This window comes from Scyliorhinus torazame, chromosome 29, assembly GCF_047496885.1.
Source record: "Scyliorhinus torazame isolate Kashiwa2021f chromosome 29, sScyTor2.1, whole genome shotgun sequence".
In the NCBI taxonomy this organism is placed as follows: domain Eukaryota; kingdom Metazoa; phylum Chordata; class Chondrichthyes; order Carcharhiniformes; family Scyliorhinidae; genus Scyliorhinus; species Scyliorhinus torazame.
The window spans coordinates 32,464,576-32,483,182 of record NC_092735.1 but is presented as its reverse complement, the minus strand read 5'-3'; the positions used below and the strand labels follow the sequence as shown (position 1 = coordinate 32,483,182).

Below are 18,607 nucleotides of genomic sequence, written 5' to 3'. Positions count from 1 at the left end.
CTCACTTCATTAATTAATAAGTTTGAGGATTGCTTGCTTGAGGTGTGTTAGTGATTGGCTCCCAATAATTGTCACTCATCTGTTATGCAAATTCTGGCTAGCCCATGTGTTTAAATATGTTGGTTCTTACTGCCATAATGGTTGGAGTGGATAAGTTGGGTTAGTAGACTGATCTGATCAGCCCACTAGACAGCACAATGGCTTCCCAAGTGCGTCAGAACTACCACAAGGACTGTGAGGATGCTGTTAACAAGCAGATCAACCTGGAGCTCTATTCTTCCTATGTTTACCTCTCCATGGTAGGTAACTTTTCATTTTTCTATTGAGTGACTTCCATCTCAAGCCAGCCTTTACATTGGAAATGTAGATGTTGCCTCATGGGGACTTAAAACTTGCAATGGGAACCATTTCATGTGCTTCTAGTTTGACTGGAGGTTTATCCAAATTAATGTCACTTTTTTAGAAGGGCAATGTTTCAATTAGTGATTGCAATTACTCATAAGCTGGCTAGTCTAGCTTGAGAATAGTTTACTAGTTATAAACTTCCTGCAGCAGGGAATTGGTGAATTTACACTTGCTCCTTCCCAGTTTAAATCTGGAATCCGTAGTAATTTTACTTTCCACTAGTGGAAAAGGTTTGACTGAAGCCTTGGTTTTCCAATTAAGTTGCCCATTGACTAAATTGGTCGGCTTGTTAATGTGAAGGTAAGAATATTCAACCTCTTTGATCAAACATTTTAGTAAGTGGTCACTACACCACCATTTCTGTTGTGACATTTTACCCTGGGTAAACTTCTGTTCTCCCCACAGTCCTTTTACTTTGACCGGGATGACGTTGCCCTGCGTCACTTTGCTGAGTTCTTCAAGGAACAGTCACATGTGGACTGCGAACAAGCTGAGAAACTGATGGAATTCCAGAATAAACGTGGAGGCCGTGTCATCCTGGAGGATATAAAGGTATCCTTTTAAGCTTCCTTATCTTGTACTGGAATTTTGGGAGTGGGGAAAACTTCAATTTTGAGTCTAAAACAGCAATGCTATTGCAAAGTTGATTCTAGAATCCATGCTCCAATTGAGTCTTTGGGATAGTGTCTTCAGCCCAGCTGCTTCATCAATGACTGTTGTTTAAGGTCATGGGTGGGGATGTTTGCTGATGTTGACCATGAGTTCACATTCTCCGTGGGTTTATATGTGTCTTGGGCTGTCAGGATGTTTTTATGCTGGGTAATGACCATCACCCTTTGACCATCCAATGGCATTACCATCACTGAACCTGCCATTATGGTTACTGTTCAACTGGACTGGCCATATAAATACTGTGGCAACAAGACCAGGTCAGAGGTTTGGATTCCTGTGCAATTAACACTCCACCTGCCTGTCCCACCCATGTATAAGTCACTCCACTTTCCTGGGTGTGTGCCCAGTGACACAAGAAGTTTGACTACCTCCAGGAGAAAGCCGCCTTGGTTGGCACCCATTTGCCCCATGAACATGTCCATTTAGAAGAGCAAGAGCAGCAGGAAGTTTTGTTTGCCAAACTGTTCCTTCACTGGTGCTGGGCCACATTCCCTCCCTAACAGCACTTGGGTGTACCTATACTACAGACTGCAGCAGTTCAAGAGGCAGCTGACCGCCACCTTCTCTGGTGGGGTGGGGGGGGGGGGGGGGGGGGGGGGGGGTGGCTATTGGGAATGGACAATAAATGCTGGCCCAGCCAGTGACTCCCACATCCCATTTTCCCCAGTGAGATTTAAGTATCTTCGACCCATGCACTTCGAGATGCTGGAGTTGAGGTTCATTTAAGATTGCGCTGTTCCCAATCATCTACTCCATTAGACTAGCCTCCTTTCTGTAACCCACTGCTTTAGATAGGAACCTTTTTTTTTTGCGGTTGTTGCAGTCTTCAAATTCATAGTTTTGCAGTAGAACCTTCCATAACTTTTTTATTTTTTTATTTTCAGAAACCAGAGCAGGATGAGTGGAGCAACGGTCTGGAGGCAATGCAGAGAGCTCTGCAGATGGAGAAGAATGTGAACCAGAGTCTGCTGGATCTGCACAAACTCTCCTCTGGGAACACCGACCCTCATGTGAGTGTTTGATGCTCTGACTGATTGAGATTTCCTGATTGATTATGCCCTTGCAGCTTGTCATTTTGAGCCATTGAATACAACTGTTTAAATGTACAACCATTGGCAAACTTGTGCAATATTTATTCTTTATTCAATCATTTTGAGCAGTCTGTCAAATATAGCAAAAAAGGATTCCCACTTTTTAAAATTGGATGGTGTACTCCTATTTCCAAGGCTCATTTGGTTCTTCCTTTTTCAGCTTTGTGACTTCCTGGAGACTCGCTACTTGGATGAGCAAGTGAAGATGATCAAGAAGCTCGGAGATCACATCACCAACCTGAAGAGACTGGGAGCCCCTGAGAATGGCACGGGAGAGTACCTGTTTGACAAGCTCACCCTGGGGAAGTGTGACTGACTAAATATACTGCAGGAGTGTGGTCTATAATGGAATGGCCACCTGAATCACTGAACAGTATCTTGGGAGATGCTTCCAACTGTCAATAGGTTTAAAATAAAAGCAATTGAACATTATTTCAATCCGTTTAGTAGAGTTTATAGCACTTTCGTTTTGCGTGACTTTCTCCAGCATAGATATTACTGGTTTTCACTGCTCCTAAAATATCTCAATTGTTCTCGTGGGTTTATCATTCTAACCCAAAGTCTTCCCAACTAGCTTATTGAACCACATTTGGTTTGAGATGATGGTCTTGCCCTGTATCTCTACAGTACTTTCTTGTGGTCAGTGGGTGTTGCTGGTTAAAAACCAGAACTGTTCTCCATCCATAATCACCCTTGAACAGAGTAGCTTGCTTGGCCCATTTTGGAGTCCACCACACTACTGTGGGCCCAGAGTCACATGTGGGCCAGACCAAGTTGGGGTGGTGGATTTCCTTCCCTTAAAGCATAGGTGAGCCAGATGGGTTTTCCAACAATCTGAACAGGTCTTTGTGTGAGACTAGGGTGGGATTCTCTGGTCACGTGCACCTGGAGAGCAGAAGTCCATGGACTTTTCCATTGTCTGCATCTCGCCCGTGGCGATCTTGCTGTGGGTGGGGCAGACGGCCCGAGATTTCACTGAGTTATTGAATCTGCTATTGCAGAAATCTCCCCAAGAATCATTACTGGTCCAGTGGTATTGCCACTACACCAGTGTCTTCTCTTGACTCTTAACCTACCAAATATTCTCTTGGTTTGCTGTTCCATGACTAGGAATGTCTAATTTTGGGGCTAGAAGTTTTCCTTTTGTGGGAAACATGATAACTGGTGATACTAGTTAATTGGAATTGGCCTAGTATCCAATCTTTCTATTCATCCAAGATTTCTACAGATGCTGCTCGAATTGGGATTTGTTTTGTTTTTTTAAAGCCTTTGACAAATGGAATATTTGATTTGACACATGAATGCAATTGCTGACCGCTTCCACAGTGAGCAGGTTTGTTTGTGGAGTATGTCGTTTGTTAGTGAAGCAAAATGTATGGAGAATAGAAAATAAATAGGTGCAGGAGGAGGCCATTCGGCCCTTCCTGCTGTGCCATATAAAGGATGAATGCAGACCTCATTGTGTTTGTCAAACTTTTACTCATCATGCTCTGGAGTTTTTATATCCAGGATGCCATTTTCTCCCTTTCCAGGCTGTACCCTACACCCCTTTGATTTGCTACTGGTGCTGAATGGTCTGCTGTGGTGGTGGACCAGTCGGCTGTAGCTGACACAGGGCAGGGGCTGCCAGACTATCAAATAGATCTGGCCTTGCATTGGCCATTGTGGCATTTCTGCCCACATTGCATGGGGCTGATGGCATTGCCCACAGACATGGTACAAATGCTTAGCCAGTATTAACACTCCTATGGGGTCACCAAGCATACATACTCAGCTTCGGTCCGAGTGTTGATGAGAACTAACATTCATTCTGATATCTCCACAGCAAGATCTTTACCAAATTGAGCAATCTTCTCAAAACTTAGTTGCACTTGAAAGGGCTCCTTCACATATCACAACCTGATGTGTAATGTTGGTATTGCAATTAGTGGGTCTGCCAAATCTTGTCTGATTATTCATGCTTGCATCAAAAAATGGTTACACCCTGCAATACCCAACCTTCAAATCATAAATTCCATTTGCCGAAAGGTTCTTCAACACAGTGGGAGAGTGATTGATTTGACAAGCAGCTGGCAAATACTTCAAGTTTATCTGGGGGAGTGGGGGGAGGAAAGTTTATCTGGGGGGCGGACTATCAGTTCATCCAGTAAATTAATTTACAAGTTCTGCAAAAATAGTAAGCTGCCCCTGTCTCTTTCTGTTTCCTGTAAGTAATCTTTCTTAGTGTCACAAGTAGGCTTACATTAACACTGCAATGAAGTTGCTGAGAAAATCCTCTAGTTCCCACATTCCGGCGCCTGTTCGGGTGCACAAGTGAATTGGACATTCGGAATTCCCACTCAACAGCGTGTCTTTCAGGAATTGTGGGAGGAAACCGGAGCACCCGGAGGAAACCCACACAGACACGGAGAACGTGCAGAATCTGCACAGGCGCCTCTGTTTTCGGTTGAGGTGAATAACATGGAGGTGTTCACGTGACCGCGGAGAATAAGCATTTGAGGTAGAATGGACTGGAAGGATATGCCGATAGAGTGAGATGTTGGGAGGATGCTTGTAAGTAGCGTAAATACCAATTGGGCCAAATGTCCCTGCCCACTGTAATTTTTCTTGGATCTATCCACAGCCTGGTCAAAAATCTCTACAGAAAATGAAGAATATAGAGAGTGAGGCACAGCACCACATACAGAACAATTTAGGGGAGACAGCGGCCTAATGGTAATGTCACTGGGCTAGTAATCCTGAAGCCCAGGTGAAAGGTCTGGGGACGCGAGTTCAAATCCCACCACAGCAACTGGTGCAATTTAAATCCAATTAATTAATTTCTGAAAGTCTGGAATTGAAAGTCTCTGTAATGGTGATCAGGAAACTGTCATTGGTTCGTCGTAAAAAGCCATCTGGTACATTCATGCATTTTTGATGGCAGGAAATCTGCTGCCCTTACCCGGTCTGGCCTATGACACCAGCCACACAGCAAAGTGGTTGACTCTCGCCCGAGTGAACCACTCAAGGAAAATTAGGGATGGGCAATGAATGCTGTCCTTAACGGTGATGCCCTTCCATGAAAGGTTTAAAATAATAGTGTTCTTTTTGTAGCTTTGAAAACTAGACTTGGAAAAATGTGGTAAGATGTTCAAATGAATAAATATCAATCTGTCATGTCAGAATTACCAATGACGTTGGTGTCAATGCAATGAGTTCCAAATATCCGGCACATTAAGGAACCTTAGAACAGAATTAGCTACACCCTCCAATCATCAGACCTTAAGGGTAGATTAAGAACAAAGAGCTCCTGTTGAAACCCAGCCATCAGAGTCACGGCAGTAATTGACTTGACACCAGTGGGCCACAGCAGTGACAGCTCTCCGTGGGTGCGGAGGGATGAACCATCTGAATTCATAAGAAATTTGGAAAATAAACTTCACCAAGATGAATGAGAATGGATCTCAGAAGAAACCAGCCATTAGCAAATAAAACGATCATTAGTTTTGGCAATTAGGCCTCAGCTGAATTATTGTGCCACGCCTGGAGGACGTCAAGGCCTTGGAGAAGGTGGGGAGGAGGTTTGCTAGAATGGTAGCGAGGTTAAGGGACTTCAGTTATGTGCAAAGACTGGACAAGATGTTCTCCTTAAAGCAGAGAAGGTTAAGGGCAGACTTAATAGAGGCGTTCAAAATTCGGAAGGATTTTGGAAGAGAAACAATTTGCATTGGCAGAAGTTGGTAACTAGAGCTTATCAGATTTAAGTCTCTTGCCTTCGGGTGGCACAGTGGTTAGCACAGCGCCAAGGACTTGGGTTCAAGCCTGCGTTGACCATGCTGCCCATCTAAACTAACATCTTCTACACTTCTGTGTCCCGATTCCCTCTGTTCCCATCCTATTCATGTATTTGTCAAGATGCTCCTTAAACGTCACTATCGTCCCTGCTTCCACCACCTCCTCCGGCAGCGAGTTCCAGGCACCCACTACCCTCTGTGTAAAAAAACTTGCCTCGTACATCTCCTCTAAACTTTGCCCCTCGCACCTTAAACCTATGTCCTCTAATAATTGACTCTTCCACCCTGGGAAAAACCTTCTGACCATCTATCCTGTCCATGCCCCTCATAATTTTGTAGACTTCTATCAGGTCGTTCTCCCCGTGTCTGCGTGGGTTTCCTCCAGGTGCTCCGGGTTCCTCCTACAGTCCAAAGACGTGCAGGTTAGGTGGATTGGCTATGCTAAATTGCCCTTAGTGTCCAAAAAGGTTGGGTTGGGTGGGGTTACTGGGATAGGGTGGGGCTTAGGTAGGGTGCTCTTTCCAAGGGCCGGTGCAATCTCGATGGGCCAAATGGCCTTCTTCTGCACTGTAAATTCTATGATAAAGCCAAGATTAGTCATGATCTTGGCAGAGCAGGCTTGATGGGCTGAATGGCCTCCTCCTGCTCCGATATCTTGTGTTCTTGTATCCTCCTGATTCAGAGCTGTACAGGATAAGGTGTAGGCAAACAGAATGGAGCGGACCACTCCAGCGCCGTGCTGGCCCCCTGTAGGGGCCAGAATTACTCCTGGCAACGGTCCACTCACATCGTCGTAAAACGCGACGGTGTTTACGATGGTGTGGATACTCTGCCGCGAGATGCCATGACTAATCTTGGACTTTATCATAGAATTTACAGTGCAGAAGAAGGCCATTCGGCCCATCGAGTCTGCACCGGCCCTTGGAAAGAGCACCCTACCCTAAGCGCCACCCTATCCCAGTAACCCCACCCAACCCAACTGTTTTGGACACTAAGGGAAATTTAGCATGTCCAATCCACCAAACCCGCACATCTTTGGACTGTGGGAGGACACCGGAGCACCCGGAGGAAACCCACGCAGACACAGGGAGAACTTGCAGACTCCGCACGGACAGTGACCCAATTCTACCCGATCAAGTCACCAACAGGTAATGGAGGCAAGAACGTTTACAGCAACAGGTCATATTACCGAAAATAAACACTCAACAACAAAGCTTCCATGGCCCGGTTTTAATTGATAAATTCTTTGAATTACATTTGATGGCAGTGATTGCTTCGTTACTGGTTACAGGTCTAGTGATCTCTCTTGGCACGACATCCAAATTTTACACTGGCATCACCGTCTGGATTTTATAAAGTATATATCTTGTTACTTCTGGGGGAAGGGAGGAGGGGGTGTAAACACCAACATGGACCTTCTGGTCTGTTTCCATGTTGCAATTTTAGACCATAAGACCATAAGACATAGGAGCAGAATTAGGCCACTTGGTCCATCGAGTTGGATTGGATTGGATTGGATTTGTTTATTGTCACGTGTACCGAGGTACAGTGAAAAGTTTTTCTGCGAGCAGCTCAACAGATCATTAAATACATGGGAAGAAAAGGGAATAAAAGAAAATACATAATAGGGCAACACAACATATACAATGTAACTACTGGCATCTGGCATCGGATGAAGCAGACAGGGTGTAATGTAGTGTTAAAGAGGTCAGTCCATAAGAGGGTCATTTCGGAGTCTGGTGACAGTGGGGAAGAAGCTGTTTTTGAGTCTGTTCGTGCGTGTTCTCAGACTTCTGTATCTCCTGCCCGATGGAAGAAGTTGGAAGAGTGAATAAGCCGGGTGGGAGGGATCTTTGATTATGCTGCCCGCTTTCCCCAGGCAGCGGGAGGTGTAGATGGAGTCAATGGATGGGAGGCAGGTTTGTGTGATGGACTGGGCGGTGTTCACGACTCTCTGAAGTTTCTTGCGGTCCTGGGCTGAGCAGTTGCCATACCAGGCTGTGATGCAGCCAGATAGGATGCTTTCTATGGTGCATCTGTAAAAGTTGGTAAGGGTTAATGTGGACATGCCGAATTTCCTTAATTTGCTCCGCCACTCAATCATGGCTAATATTTTCTCATCCCCATTCTCCTGCCTTCTCCCCATAACCCCTGATCCCCTTATTAATCAATTTTGACAGGGTAGGACGAGGTTAGAGTCAACTGGGAGAGAACAGCTGTCAGTCATGCCCTCGATGTCAGGTCAAGTTGTGGGTGAGCGGCTTCACGCACACCTCTTCCAATTTTCCCTGCAACTGAGGGGCATCAAAGCTCAGTCATTGAGTACATTCAAGACTGAGATGGATAGGTCCGTGGACGCCACGGACAGGATTTTTCAGTCCGCTTGTCACGAGACCCGCAATCCCCAGTCAACGGATGTTTAGTCGGCTCGTCAAATTTTCCATCTCGCCAGCGACAATTCCTGCGGTGGGCGGGATCTGAAATTCTAGGCCTAAGGGAATCAAGAGATTTGAGTAGCTGACAGGAAAATTGAGGCGAGATGGAAGATCGGTCATATTAAATGGCAGAACAGGCTCGAGAGTCCACTTGGTCTACACCTGAGCATATGTCTTGTGCTTCTTATTGGCCTGTAACCGTTGGCAACATTTCTTCGAATGTGCGATGTGAGACATTTATTTATTCAGTCCAATTCCAGGGGTTTGTATTGACCTTGCTGCCAAATTAGACAACGAGAGCATTCATACAACCCAGCAATAGTAGCTGCAAAAGTAAACTTTGCTAAACAGTGAGACATTTTGTAACAGACATCAAATGGTAGAGAATTCTGGAACTAGTCAATATTTATTCGGGTGGGGGGGGACCTGGAGAACGTTTGTTGACAAGTCGATATTCCCGGGCTGTCGCGTTATCTACTCTGCCCCCAAGGTGTGCTTGTTGAACAGGTAATCGGCCGTGCCATTCTGGGGGGCACCGAGACGATGCAGGTTGGTGACGTGGTCCCCAAGTTTCTTGATGGTCTTCACTTGCTTTTCCAAATAGTGAGTCTCCAGGAAGTCACACAACTGGAAGAGAATGAAACCAGGCACAGTTTATTGTGCGCAAAGTATTAAATGCTTTGCGGCTGAAAAATAATCGCGTTGTTCAAGCGTGATCCACTCGGGGCAAATTATACAAGTTTGTTCATGCCTCGTATTGTGAGAGGAGCAAGGGAAATAGGTGCAGGTGAGGACAAAACAGCCCCTTGAACCCTGCTCAAGCAGACAATAAGATCATTCTTGACCTTTCATATCAACTCCACATTACTGCCCTATCTCCATATCATGCCCAAAGGTCTAACAATCTCAGTCTTGAATATACTCAACAACTAAACATCCATGGATCCCGGAGGTTGAGGATTCCAAAGATTCCCAATCCTATGAGTAAAGAAATTTCTTCTCACCGTATTCCAAAATGGCTGACCTCTGACCCTGAGACTATGACCCCCCCCCCCCCACCCCCACACCCCCCCCCCCTGGCTCTCCACTCACCAGCCAGAGAACCAGCCTCTTGGCATCCACCCTGTCAAGCCCACTAGAATTCCGTGCATTTCAATAAGGTCATCCCTCATTCTTCTAAACTTCAAAGAATATAATCCCACTCTACTCAACCATTACAGGCCCATTCTACTCAAACAACGGATCTAACATCTGGTGTCAAACAAAATATTTCCTCCCTCCAAAAGCCCTTACGTTTTTGTTGGAGGTCCTGGGATCAGGACAATACGATTTCCCATGACCTCCCCGGAATATGAACTTCCCCTTTAAGGGGGTGGGGCTTTCCCTCCCCAGCTGCATAAAAACACGGCCCAGGTGCAGGTCGGGGAAAGAGACCCTTTGGGGAGTGGAGGAGTCTTCGAATTGTATTGAAATAAACCTCGTTGGTAATTTCTACTATAATAATAATCTTTATTAGTGTCACAAGTAGGCTTACATTAACACCGCAATGAAGTTGCTGTGAAAATCCTCTAGTCGCCACACTCCGGCGCCTGTTCGGGTACACAGAGGGAGAATTCAGAATGTCCAATTCACCTAACAAACACGTCTTTCAGGACTTGTGAGGCGAAACCGGAGCCCCCGGTGGAAACCCACGCAGACACGGGGAGAACGTGTAGACTCCGCACAGACAGTGACCCAAGCCGAGAATCGAATCCGGGACCCTGGTGCTGTGAAGCAACAGTGCTAACCACTGTGCTACCGTGCCGCCCAATTCGCCTATGCGTTCTACTTATCACCGAATTAACAGTTTTAGAACACAGCTGTCACCACGTTTGGCTAATTCCAAAATATTACATCTCCTTAGCCCACATCAAGTAAAGCATTCGGTTCACTTGTCCAAATAAAGAGTAGGCCGAACGGGGTAGCGCGTCTTCACATGTTGAGTTAAAATGAGATTAGAGAACCCAATGAGTTCTCTAATTTAGTAACTAATTGTGAAAGCTCCTGTGCCTTGTCGGCGCAGTTGAACTTACAACGAAAAGAGAACCAATTCCAAAACTGCACCCAATGCAGAATTCTGAACTCCTGGTAACAAGGAATTCGGAAATGGTCGCCGCATCAATTTTGGACATAAATCTAAATTTCTTTCCACCAACATCTTTCAGAATGCATGTTGAATTCCCAAAACCAGATTTTTTATTTTCTGAATACTTACATGCGGGTCTGATCTATCCTTGGACAGTTTGTATAGCTCCAACAGGCTTTGGTTAATGTTCTTCTCCAATTGTAGAGCACATTGCATTGCCTGAAGACCATTGTCCCAGTCTTCTTGATCTGGTCTCTAGACAGGGTAGTATAGCATGGTTAGTAGTAGTCAGATTTGCATTCAAGGAAGCACAAAATTCCATGGAATCCAGGTTATCGTTGAATCCCTATAGAAGGAGGCCATTCAGCCCATCGAGTCAGCATCGAGCCTCTGAAAGAGCACTCCACCCAAGACCGCTTCCCCACCCTATCCCAATAACCCCTCAAACTAACCTACACATCCCTGGACACTAAAGGACACTTGATCAATTGAGGCCAATCCTCCTAATCTGCCCATTTTGGACTGTAGGAGGAAACCGGAGCACCCGGAGGAAGCCCACACAGACACGGGGAGAATGTGCAAACTCCACACATTCGGTCACCCAAGGCCGGATTTGAACCCAGGTCCCTGGCGCTGTGAGGCAGCAGCGTTAACCACTATGCCACCGTGCCGCATTCAATTGGTTGATTCCAGGAATGAAGGGGGTGGCTTATGAAGAAATGTTCAGCAGGTTGGGCCTGTACAGTTTAGGAGGATGAGATATTGAAACATATGAGATTCTGAGGAGGGGTAGAAGGTGGGAGCATGTTTCCCCTCGTCTAGATCTAGGGGGCACCAGTTTCAAAATAAAGGGTTTCCCAGTTAAAACAGCGATGAGGGAGGAGGAATTTCTTCCTTCTGAGGGTCGCTTGTTAATCTTTAGACTTCTATAACTCAAAGTGGAGGCTGGGGCATTGAATATATTCAAGGATGAGTTGGACAGATCTTTGATCTACAAGGGAGCCAAGGATAACGAGGGTGGGCGGGCAGGTAGGGAAGTGGTGTCAACGCCAAGATCAGATCCATCAAGATCTTACTGAATTGTGGAGTAGGCTCGAGGGGCTGAATGGCCTGCTTCTGCTCCTATTTCTTATGTTCCTACATGGGCATCTTATCCATTGTCACAGCTAGCTTTATGGTGCGGGTAAATGCGTAGACTTTGAGGCGGTGGGCAGGAGCATTGTGGAATGAAAGCTTTCCCACTTTGCTTACAATTAGATACCAAAATCTCAAAACCCCACATGCGCTGTTCCAGTCGAATGGAAAGCAGAAATAACACGGAAATTCAGTGGTGAACTACATCAGAGGAGGAGACAGTAAGTGACTCAGGAAGGCAGTGCAGGAGACCCCATCTGGACACCCCCCTCGCAAACAGATATACCGCTTTGGACACTGTTGGGGAGGGCATGGCCTCTCAGGGGAAAGCAACAGCAGCCAAATCCATGGCACCGTGGGTGGCACTTCTGCCCAGGTGGGTGGGAGTAAAGCAAGTGGCAGGGTTATAGTGATCGGGGATTCAATAGTTAGGGGCACTGACAGGCAGGCAGAGGGCAGTGGGAGTCTGGAATTCGCTGCCCGAGTTGGTGGTGGAGGCAGAGAGTCCAAACTCTTCTAAAAAGAACCTGGATCTGCACCGTAAGTGCTCTAACCTACAGGGCTATGGATCGGGCGCTGGAAGATGGGATTAGAAAGGGCAGCTGGGCATCCGAGGGCTTGCATGGACAGGCTGGGCCAAATGGCCTCCTTCTGTGCTGTAACTTTTCTATGATTTCTCTGAAAACAGAGGAAGCACGGGACTTCTGTTACCAAAATGCTTATCCCAGGAGAGCAACCCACGGACGGTTCCCCAGTACCGCAGCCGGCGAGAACCATAAACAGCCATAGACTTTGGCGGTACTAGAGGCTCCCGACCTTTGAGACAAGTAGGTAGACGCTGAATCACTTGGTAGTACAGAATACGATTATTGTTGCTGAAAAGAGACGTGCTGTCAAAGTTTTTTACCCAGGACTCAACAGGACAGATGTCACGAAAGCACATTCCAAACAGTTGTTTTCTACACACTAACCTTGATATCCTGCAGGGCAACGTGACCTCCTCGCTGATTCTGAAATTTCATCAGCTTCTCCGCTTGCTCACGTTCCTTGTCTGACTGCTTCTTGAAGAACTTCATGAAGTTGTCCAGAGCAATGTCACCTCGGTCAAAGTAATATGACTGCAAAATAGTGGACGGGGAGGGGGTGAAAGATGAATGAAAACTGCATCCAGTGGGTTACTAAAATGAGATGATCTTCTTCCCAGAATAGAAGAATACAGAGGGGGCTGCAAAGCTTCCAACTTTTATCGTGCAACATGAATGTCACTGAAAAGGCCACCATTCATCACTAATTGCACTCGAGTAGGTATTGGTGAGGTACCTTCTCAAATTACTGCCGTCCATGTGGTGCAGGGGGCAAGTAAGAGATTGCAATGCGGCTGTAGTCACATGTAGGCCAGGCCATGTGAGATTGGCAGATTTCCCACCTCGGAAGGTCACTAAGGAACCAAATGGGGTGGGTTTTTTCACAATAATTCAGCAGTTTCATGATGATTATTGCTGAGTCTAGCATTTTATTCTAGATTTCTTAATTAATTGAAATTAAATTCTCCCTTCCGCCATGACGGGACTTCAACTGATGTCTCAAGAACATTAGTGGGGAGTCAGGACTTCTAGTCTAATAACATTATCATTATGTTACTGTTCCTTTGTTCCATGATAAACGTCTTATCACTGTTCTGCAAAATGTCTTTGGATTGGGGAATTAGCAAAATAAAATGTTTTGATTTCCCTGCATTTCTATTGTTCATTATCAAGAAATGAATGCTCTTTTAGAATCAGGAACATTTCAGTAGTATCTTGATGGGCGGCACGGTAGCAGTGGTTAGCACTGTTGCTTCACAGCTCCAGGGTCCCAGGTTCGATTCCCGGCTCGGGTGACTGTCTGTGCGGAGGCTGCATGTTTCGACGTGTCTGCGTGGGTTTCCTCCCACAGTCCAAAGATGAGCAGGTTAGGTGGGTGCTAAAAAAAAAAAATTGGTCCTTAGTGACCAAATGTTGGGTGGGGTTACGGGGATAGGGCGGGGGATCAGGTCTAGGAAGGGTGCTCTTTTGGAGGGTCGGTGTCGACTCGATGGGCCGAATGGCCTCCTTCTGCACTGTGGGGATTCTAAGATTATTAATGGTCAGCTAATTATCACAACACATATCAAAACAAAAATGTCCCTGCTCCCTCGGGTCTAGGGGTGCTCACCAGCTGTTATCATTTAGTCAGGTTCTGCCCATCTCAGAAACATATACCCGACCCTATCCATGCTACTGGGAATTCATACAATTAGCACACGCCCAAAATAGGTCAATGTCCATTTAATTACTAACAAGACTTTCTCATTCTCATTCAACTGTGACAGGACAGCCAGTTTTTAAAATGCACAGGCGTGGTCTGAGGTTCTCTTTGTATTAGTCGAAGCATTGGAGATGATTTTGACAACTTTAGGATCTGTTAGGTCAATACAAACTTATGAAGTAGGGGCGGAAGTAGGCCACCCACACTTCCAGCGTGCTCTGCCTCTCAATATCATCATGGCAGATCTAATTTTAACCTCAGCTTCAGGTACCTGCCCTCCCTCAATATCATTTCACCCCCTTGGTGACCAAATGTCTATTTACTTCTGCCTTATAAATGATCAGACTCATTCTCAACTACCTTTCGAGGGAGAGAGTTCCTAAGTCCAACAACCCTCGGAGAAGAAAAGAATCTCCTCACCTCTGCCTTACATGGGCGACTCCTTATTTTTAATCAGTTGCCCCTAGTTCTAGACTCTCCCACAAGAGGAACCATCCTCTCCACATCCACCCTGTCGATGCCCCGCAGGGTCTTAAATGTTTCAATCAAGTCACCTCTTACTCTTCTAAACTCCAACGGATGCACATCTAGTTTGTCCAATGAGAAAGGAGAAAAGGTTGTTCTCAAAAAACCAAGTTCCTATCAGCTGAGCAAGAAGAGGGAAGGATTATTTCAGGCAGTGTTGTCTCAGAGAGCTAAGATCAGGGGGCCAGTTTAGCTCAGTTGGCTGGACAGCTGGTTCGTGATGCAGCAACGTGGGTTCAATCCCCGTACCGGCTGTGGTTATTCATGGAGGCCCCGCCTTCTCAACCTTGCCCCTCGCCTGAGGTGTGGTGACCCTCAGGTTAAATCATCACCAGTCAGCTCTCCCCCTCAAAGAGCAGCCTATGGTCATCTGGGCGACTTTCCTTTACTAGGTAGACTTAGCTTTCTCTAAAACAAAGTTTCCAATTAAGGGGCAATTTAGCGTAGCCAACCCACCTACCCTGCACATCTTTGGGTTCTGGGGGTGAGACCCACACAGACATAGCCTTTTGATTATTTGTAACCATCTCAATACCCACCCACCCCCTCCCCGCACCCCCCACCCACAACCCAGTGCTCTCTCTGAGCGAAGGTTAGGCCTCAAAATGTGTCCTTTTTCTAGAATTTTGTCCGTGTGACTCTCTGGTAAATTCAAGTCTTCAGAAGAAGAATTAAGCGTTTCCAGTTTAATGAGAAATGTATTTCTTCATGTACCCAAATTAACTCATGGATTTAGGGGGGCGGAAGGGGGGGGGGGGGGAGTGGGGGAGGGGGGGCAGTGTGGAATACAAAGTGGCAGAAATGGCCCCATTGACGCCAAATGAATCATGCCCAGCAGGTTCAAGCACCGGAGAATATCAAAGACCTGGCGCTGGGTCGACATCCCAAAACCACCCTCTACCAGCACTGTGGGTGTTCCTACGTCACATGGTCGGCCGCGGTTCGAGAAGGCAGCTCACCACCACCTTCTCAGGCTAAATTGGAGGGGGGAGGGGGGGGGGGGGGAGGGGGGAAATGCCAGCAGGCCAATCATGCCCACATCCCAAAATAATTATTTTTCTAAAGAGGAAAGGGAGGAGAGGGAAATATACCGGAATTCAGGGATGAGGGATTTTCCCTAAAAGGCTAGGTCGCAAAAGCTGGGGTCGTTCTCCTTGGAACGTGGGTGATCTGATAGAGCTGGTCAAGATAATTACAGGTTTGGCTGGTAAAGTAAGAATTAGCTGATGGTTCTGCGGGACACAGATTTCTGGTTTTGAGCTGGAGGTTGGGTGGGGTGGGGGGGATAGGGGACAGAAACTTTAATGCAGCGAATAATACTGACTTGGGACTTGTTGCCTAGGAGGGAAGAGGAAGCAGAGGTGGTCAATCATTTCGAAAGGGAATATGACAGACTCGTCAGTCAAATATACTTACAGAAATATGGAAATAAAGCGGGGGGGGGGGATGGGGGGGGGGTCTTCAGCAGGACCGGACGATCCCGCTGGTAGGAACGGCTGGAAAATCCTGCCCTATGTCTCCATGACGTGCTCGGATCAGTACGTAAGGAGACGTAGCCGCAAATCTTCATATTCAGTAATTGTGATTAGATTGTCAACTCATTATATCGGGAAGAGTCCGTGGAATCCCTAAAGTGCAGAAAGAGGCCATTCAGCTGACGCACCGAGAAAAGGACTCTACCCTGGGCCCACTCCCCCACCCTACCCCCACGCCTGGATCATGGCCAATCCACTTAATCTGCAAATCTTTGGGCTGTGGGGTGGGGGGTTGGGGGGGGGGGGGGGGGGGGGGGTGACTGAAGCACCTGGAGGAAACCCGCGAAGACACGGGGAGAACATGCAGATTCCACAGAGACAGTCGCCCGAGGCCGGTATCGAACCTGGGACCCTGGAGCTGTGAGGCAGCAGTGCTAACCACTGCGCCACCTTGCCACCCTAGTTATTATGTAGAAGAATAATTTGGACCCGAAATGTTAACTCTGTTTCCTCTCTCCGCAGATGCTGCCAGACCTGTTGAGTTTATCCAGATTTTTCTGTTTTTATTAGAGCAGATATTATTGATGGATGATTACCAAGACATAACGACAAGAGTGACCCAACCTCCACCAGTTCGTGAGGTGACTAAATTAGTTCATAACATGACACGACCTATTAAGAGAAGACTGGATTTTTTTTCCCCCACTGATCAGTTGTTACTCTGTTCAGAATTTGGGAAAATTACATCCATAAATGATGGCTTGAGAATACACATTGCTTGAAAATGATCATTAGATGGATTGGCTTTGTTTTGAGGGGGATTTTCGATCAGCGGAGGATCTTCTTCCTTACGTCACGTAGGCAAATTCGTGGGTGTAAGGCAGCATGAAAGAAAAATAAATACTTGCATTTACATAGTTTCTTTTTTTTAAAATTCATTCTTGGGAAATGGGCGTCGCCGGCTGGGCCAGCGTTTGTTGCCCGTCTCTAATTGCCCTTGAACTGAGCAGTTTGCTCAGCCGTTTCGGAGGGGGAGCAGTTAAGAGTCAACCTCATCGCTGTGTGTGGGTCTGGAGTCACATGTAGGCCAGGCCGGGTAAGGACGGAGATTTCCTTCCCTAAAGGGCATTAGTGAACCAGGTGGGTTTTTAACAACAATCGACAATGGTTTCATGATCATCATTAGACTTTTAATTACAGATATTTCTTGGATTCAATTTCCAGCATCTGCCGTGGTGTGATTCGAACCCAGGACCGCAGAGCATTACCCCGGGTCTCTGAATTACTAGTCCAGTGACAATACTACTACGCCGCTTTACCCCACCGGGTAGTGCTTAGGAAGTGCTTTTTGACATGTGAAATGAAATGAAAATCGCTTATTGTCACAAGTAGGCTTCAAATGAAGTTACTGTGAAAAGCCCCTAGTCGCCACATTCCGGCGCCTGTTCGGGGAGGCTGGTATGGGAATTGAACCGTGCTGCTGGCCTGCCTTGGTCTGCTTTCAAAGCCAGCGATTTAGCCCTGTGCTAAACCAGCCCCGTATAGTCACGGCTGTGATGTGGGCATTCTGCAATTTATAATTACGTTTAATTTTTTACTGAAGACACAGGAATAAAAATTCCTAACTTTAGATAAACTGATCTGCAAGATTGATCAGCAAGATTAAGGTTTGACCATTTAACACACTCGTAATGTCCCTGGAATGTTAATTTGAGCAGGAGCTGCCTGACATTAGCTACAGTGTGAAACAGCACACCCAAGGATGAGTACATTAAAAACAGTTTCGACGTTCGGAATGCATTCTTCCCAGATTTTGTCATCGCCCCAAACAGTGGGCAACCGGAGTTAACCACATGGACAGGACCGGAAAATAATTATTTTCCAAACTTTAATCTAGGCAAAATGAAAACTTTTCCTGCAGGCCATCACGCTCTTTAAAGTGAAACGGTACTTTTTGAAAACACCTACATGAACTCACTCAAGCTTCAAGCTCAAAGAGATTTGCTTTGGGTGCAGAACTCACCATGGAGAGGTAAAAATATGAAGAGTAGAGTTCCATGTTGATCATGCGATTGACAGCACTCTCACAGTCCTTGTGGTAGTTCAAACGCATATTGTGGTCCATGCTGAACACGCTTTCAATGCAGGATAAAATAACCGATGTTCAAACAGTCTTCTGGCGTGACAGAGATCGCTAGCTGCAGCTGAGGGGCATTTCAGAGGCAGCAGTGTGAAAGTGTATCTCAGGCACACCTGAATTTATATTGTTCAGGTACAGCATCGGCTTTGACTCATAGGTTGCTGCGTGCTCTGTGTGAGGCAGCTCCTCCGGCCAATAGGCCAGCTGCTTTGGCTCAGGTGCTGACAGGAGGGAGGGATGGGACGATGGCGCGAGGGATTGGAAGTGAGTGGCACGTCTGCTTGGCTGCTTCCTAATTCTCTTCTTGCTGCCTAATTGCTCAGGAGGTCTCCGCATGGAGAATCTCAAAGTCTTCCCTTCTTATTTTAAACTGTAAGGCTAAAAATTAATTTGTGATGGCCTGCAGGAAAATTTTTTATTTTGTCATTTTGCCTAGATTAAAGTTTGGAAAATAATTATTTCCTGGTGAAATCAGCAGGAAAGGAACAATATATTGGTGTGACAGTGTTCTGGTTGGTCACCTTACCAAAGGCATTGACTAGTTTA

General features: G+C 46.3%; 2 protein-coding genes across 2 annotated transcripts; one reads left to right on the top strand and one right to left on the bottom strand.

Moving 5' to 3' along the window:
- The first annotated feature begins 161 nt into the window (after positions 1-161).
- LOC140404009 (ferritin heavy chain B-like) lies at positions 162-2,600 on the top strand. Its single transcript, XM_072492351.1, has 4 exons — positions 162-299; positions 811-957; positions 1,962-2,087; positions 2,329-2,600. Exons 1-4 carry the CDS (start codon positions 198-200, stop codon positions 2,482-2,484), a joined length of 531 nt encoding a protein of 176 aa, XP_072348452.1. The 5' UTR covers positions 162-197; the 3' UTR covers positions 2,485-2,600.
- Positions 2,601-7,156: 4,556 nt separating this feature from the next.
- On the bottom strand, positions 7,157-18,144 carry LOC140404007 (ferritin heavy chain-like). Its single transcript, XM_072492349.1, has 4 exons — positions 17,945-18,144; positions 12,607-12,753; positions 10,631-10,756; positions 7,157-9,003 (listed from the first exon to the last, which is right to left on the bottom strand). Exons 1-4 carry the CDS (start codon positions 18,044-18,046, stop codon positions 8,851-8,853), a joined length of 528 nt encoding a protein of 175 aa, XP_072348450.1. The 5' UTR covers positions 18,047-18,144; the 3' UTR covers positions 7,157-8,850.
- Between the last annotated feature and the right edge of the window lie 463 nt (positions 18,145-18,607).

What these genes read in the sequence shown, in the direction of transcription:
- LOC140404007 (XM_072492349.1), bottom strand. Translation starts at nt 18,046, where the DNA reads ATGGACCACAATATGCGTTTGAACTACCACAAGGACTGTGAGAGTGCT. An exon ending in CATATTTTTACCTCTCCATG is followed by an intron (nt 12,754 to 17,944) that starts GTGAGTTCTGCA and finishes ACTATTTTGCAG; the next exon opens with TCATATTACTTTGACCGAGG. An exon ending in AGGATAGATCAGACCCGCAT is followed by an intron (nt 9,004 to 10,630) that starts GTAAGTATTCAG and finishes ATTCTCTTCCAG; the next exon opens with TTGTGTGACTTCCTGGAGAC.
- LOC140404009 (XM_072492351.1), top strand. Translation starts at nt 198, where the DNA reads ATGGCTTCCCAAGTGCGTCAGAACTACCACAAGGACTGTGAGGATGCT. An exon ending in TCATCCTGGAGGATATAAAG is followed by an intron (nt 958 to 1,961) that starts GTATCCTTTTAA and finishes TTTTATTTTCAG; the next exon opens with AAACCAGAGCAGGATGAGTG. An exon ending in CTGGGAACACCGACCCTCAT is followed by an intron (nt 2,088 to 2,328) that starts GTGAGTGTTTGA and finishes TTCCTTTTTCAG; the next exon opens with CTTTGTGACTTCCTGGAGAC.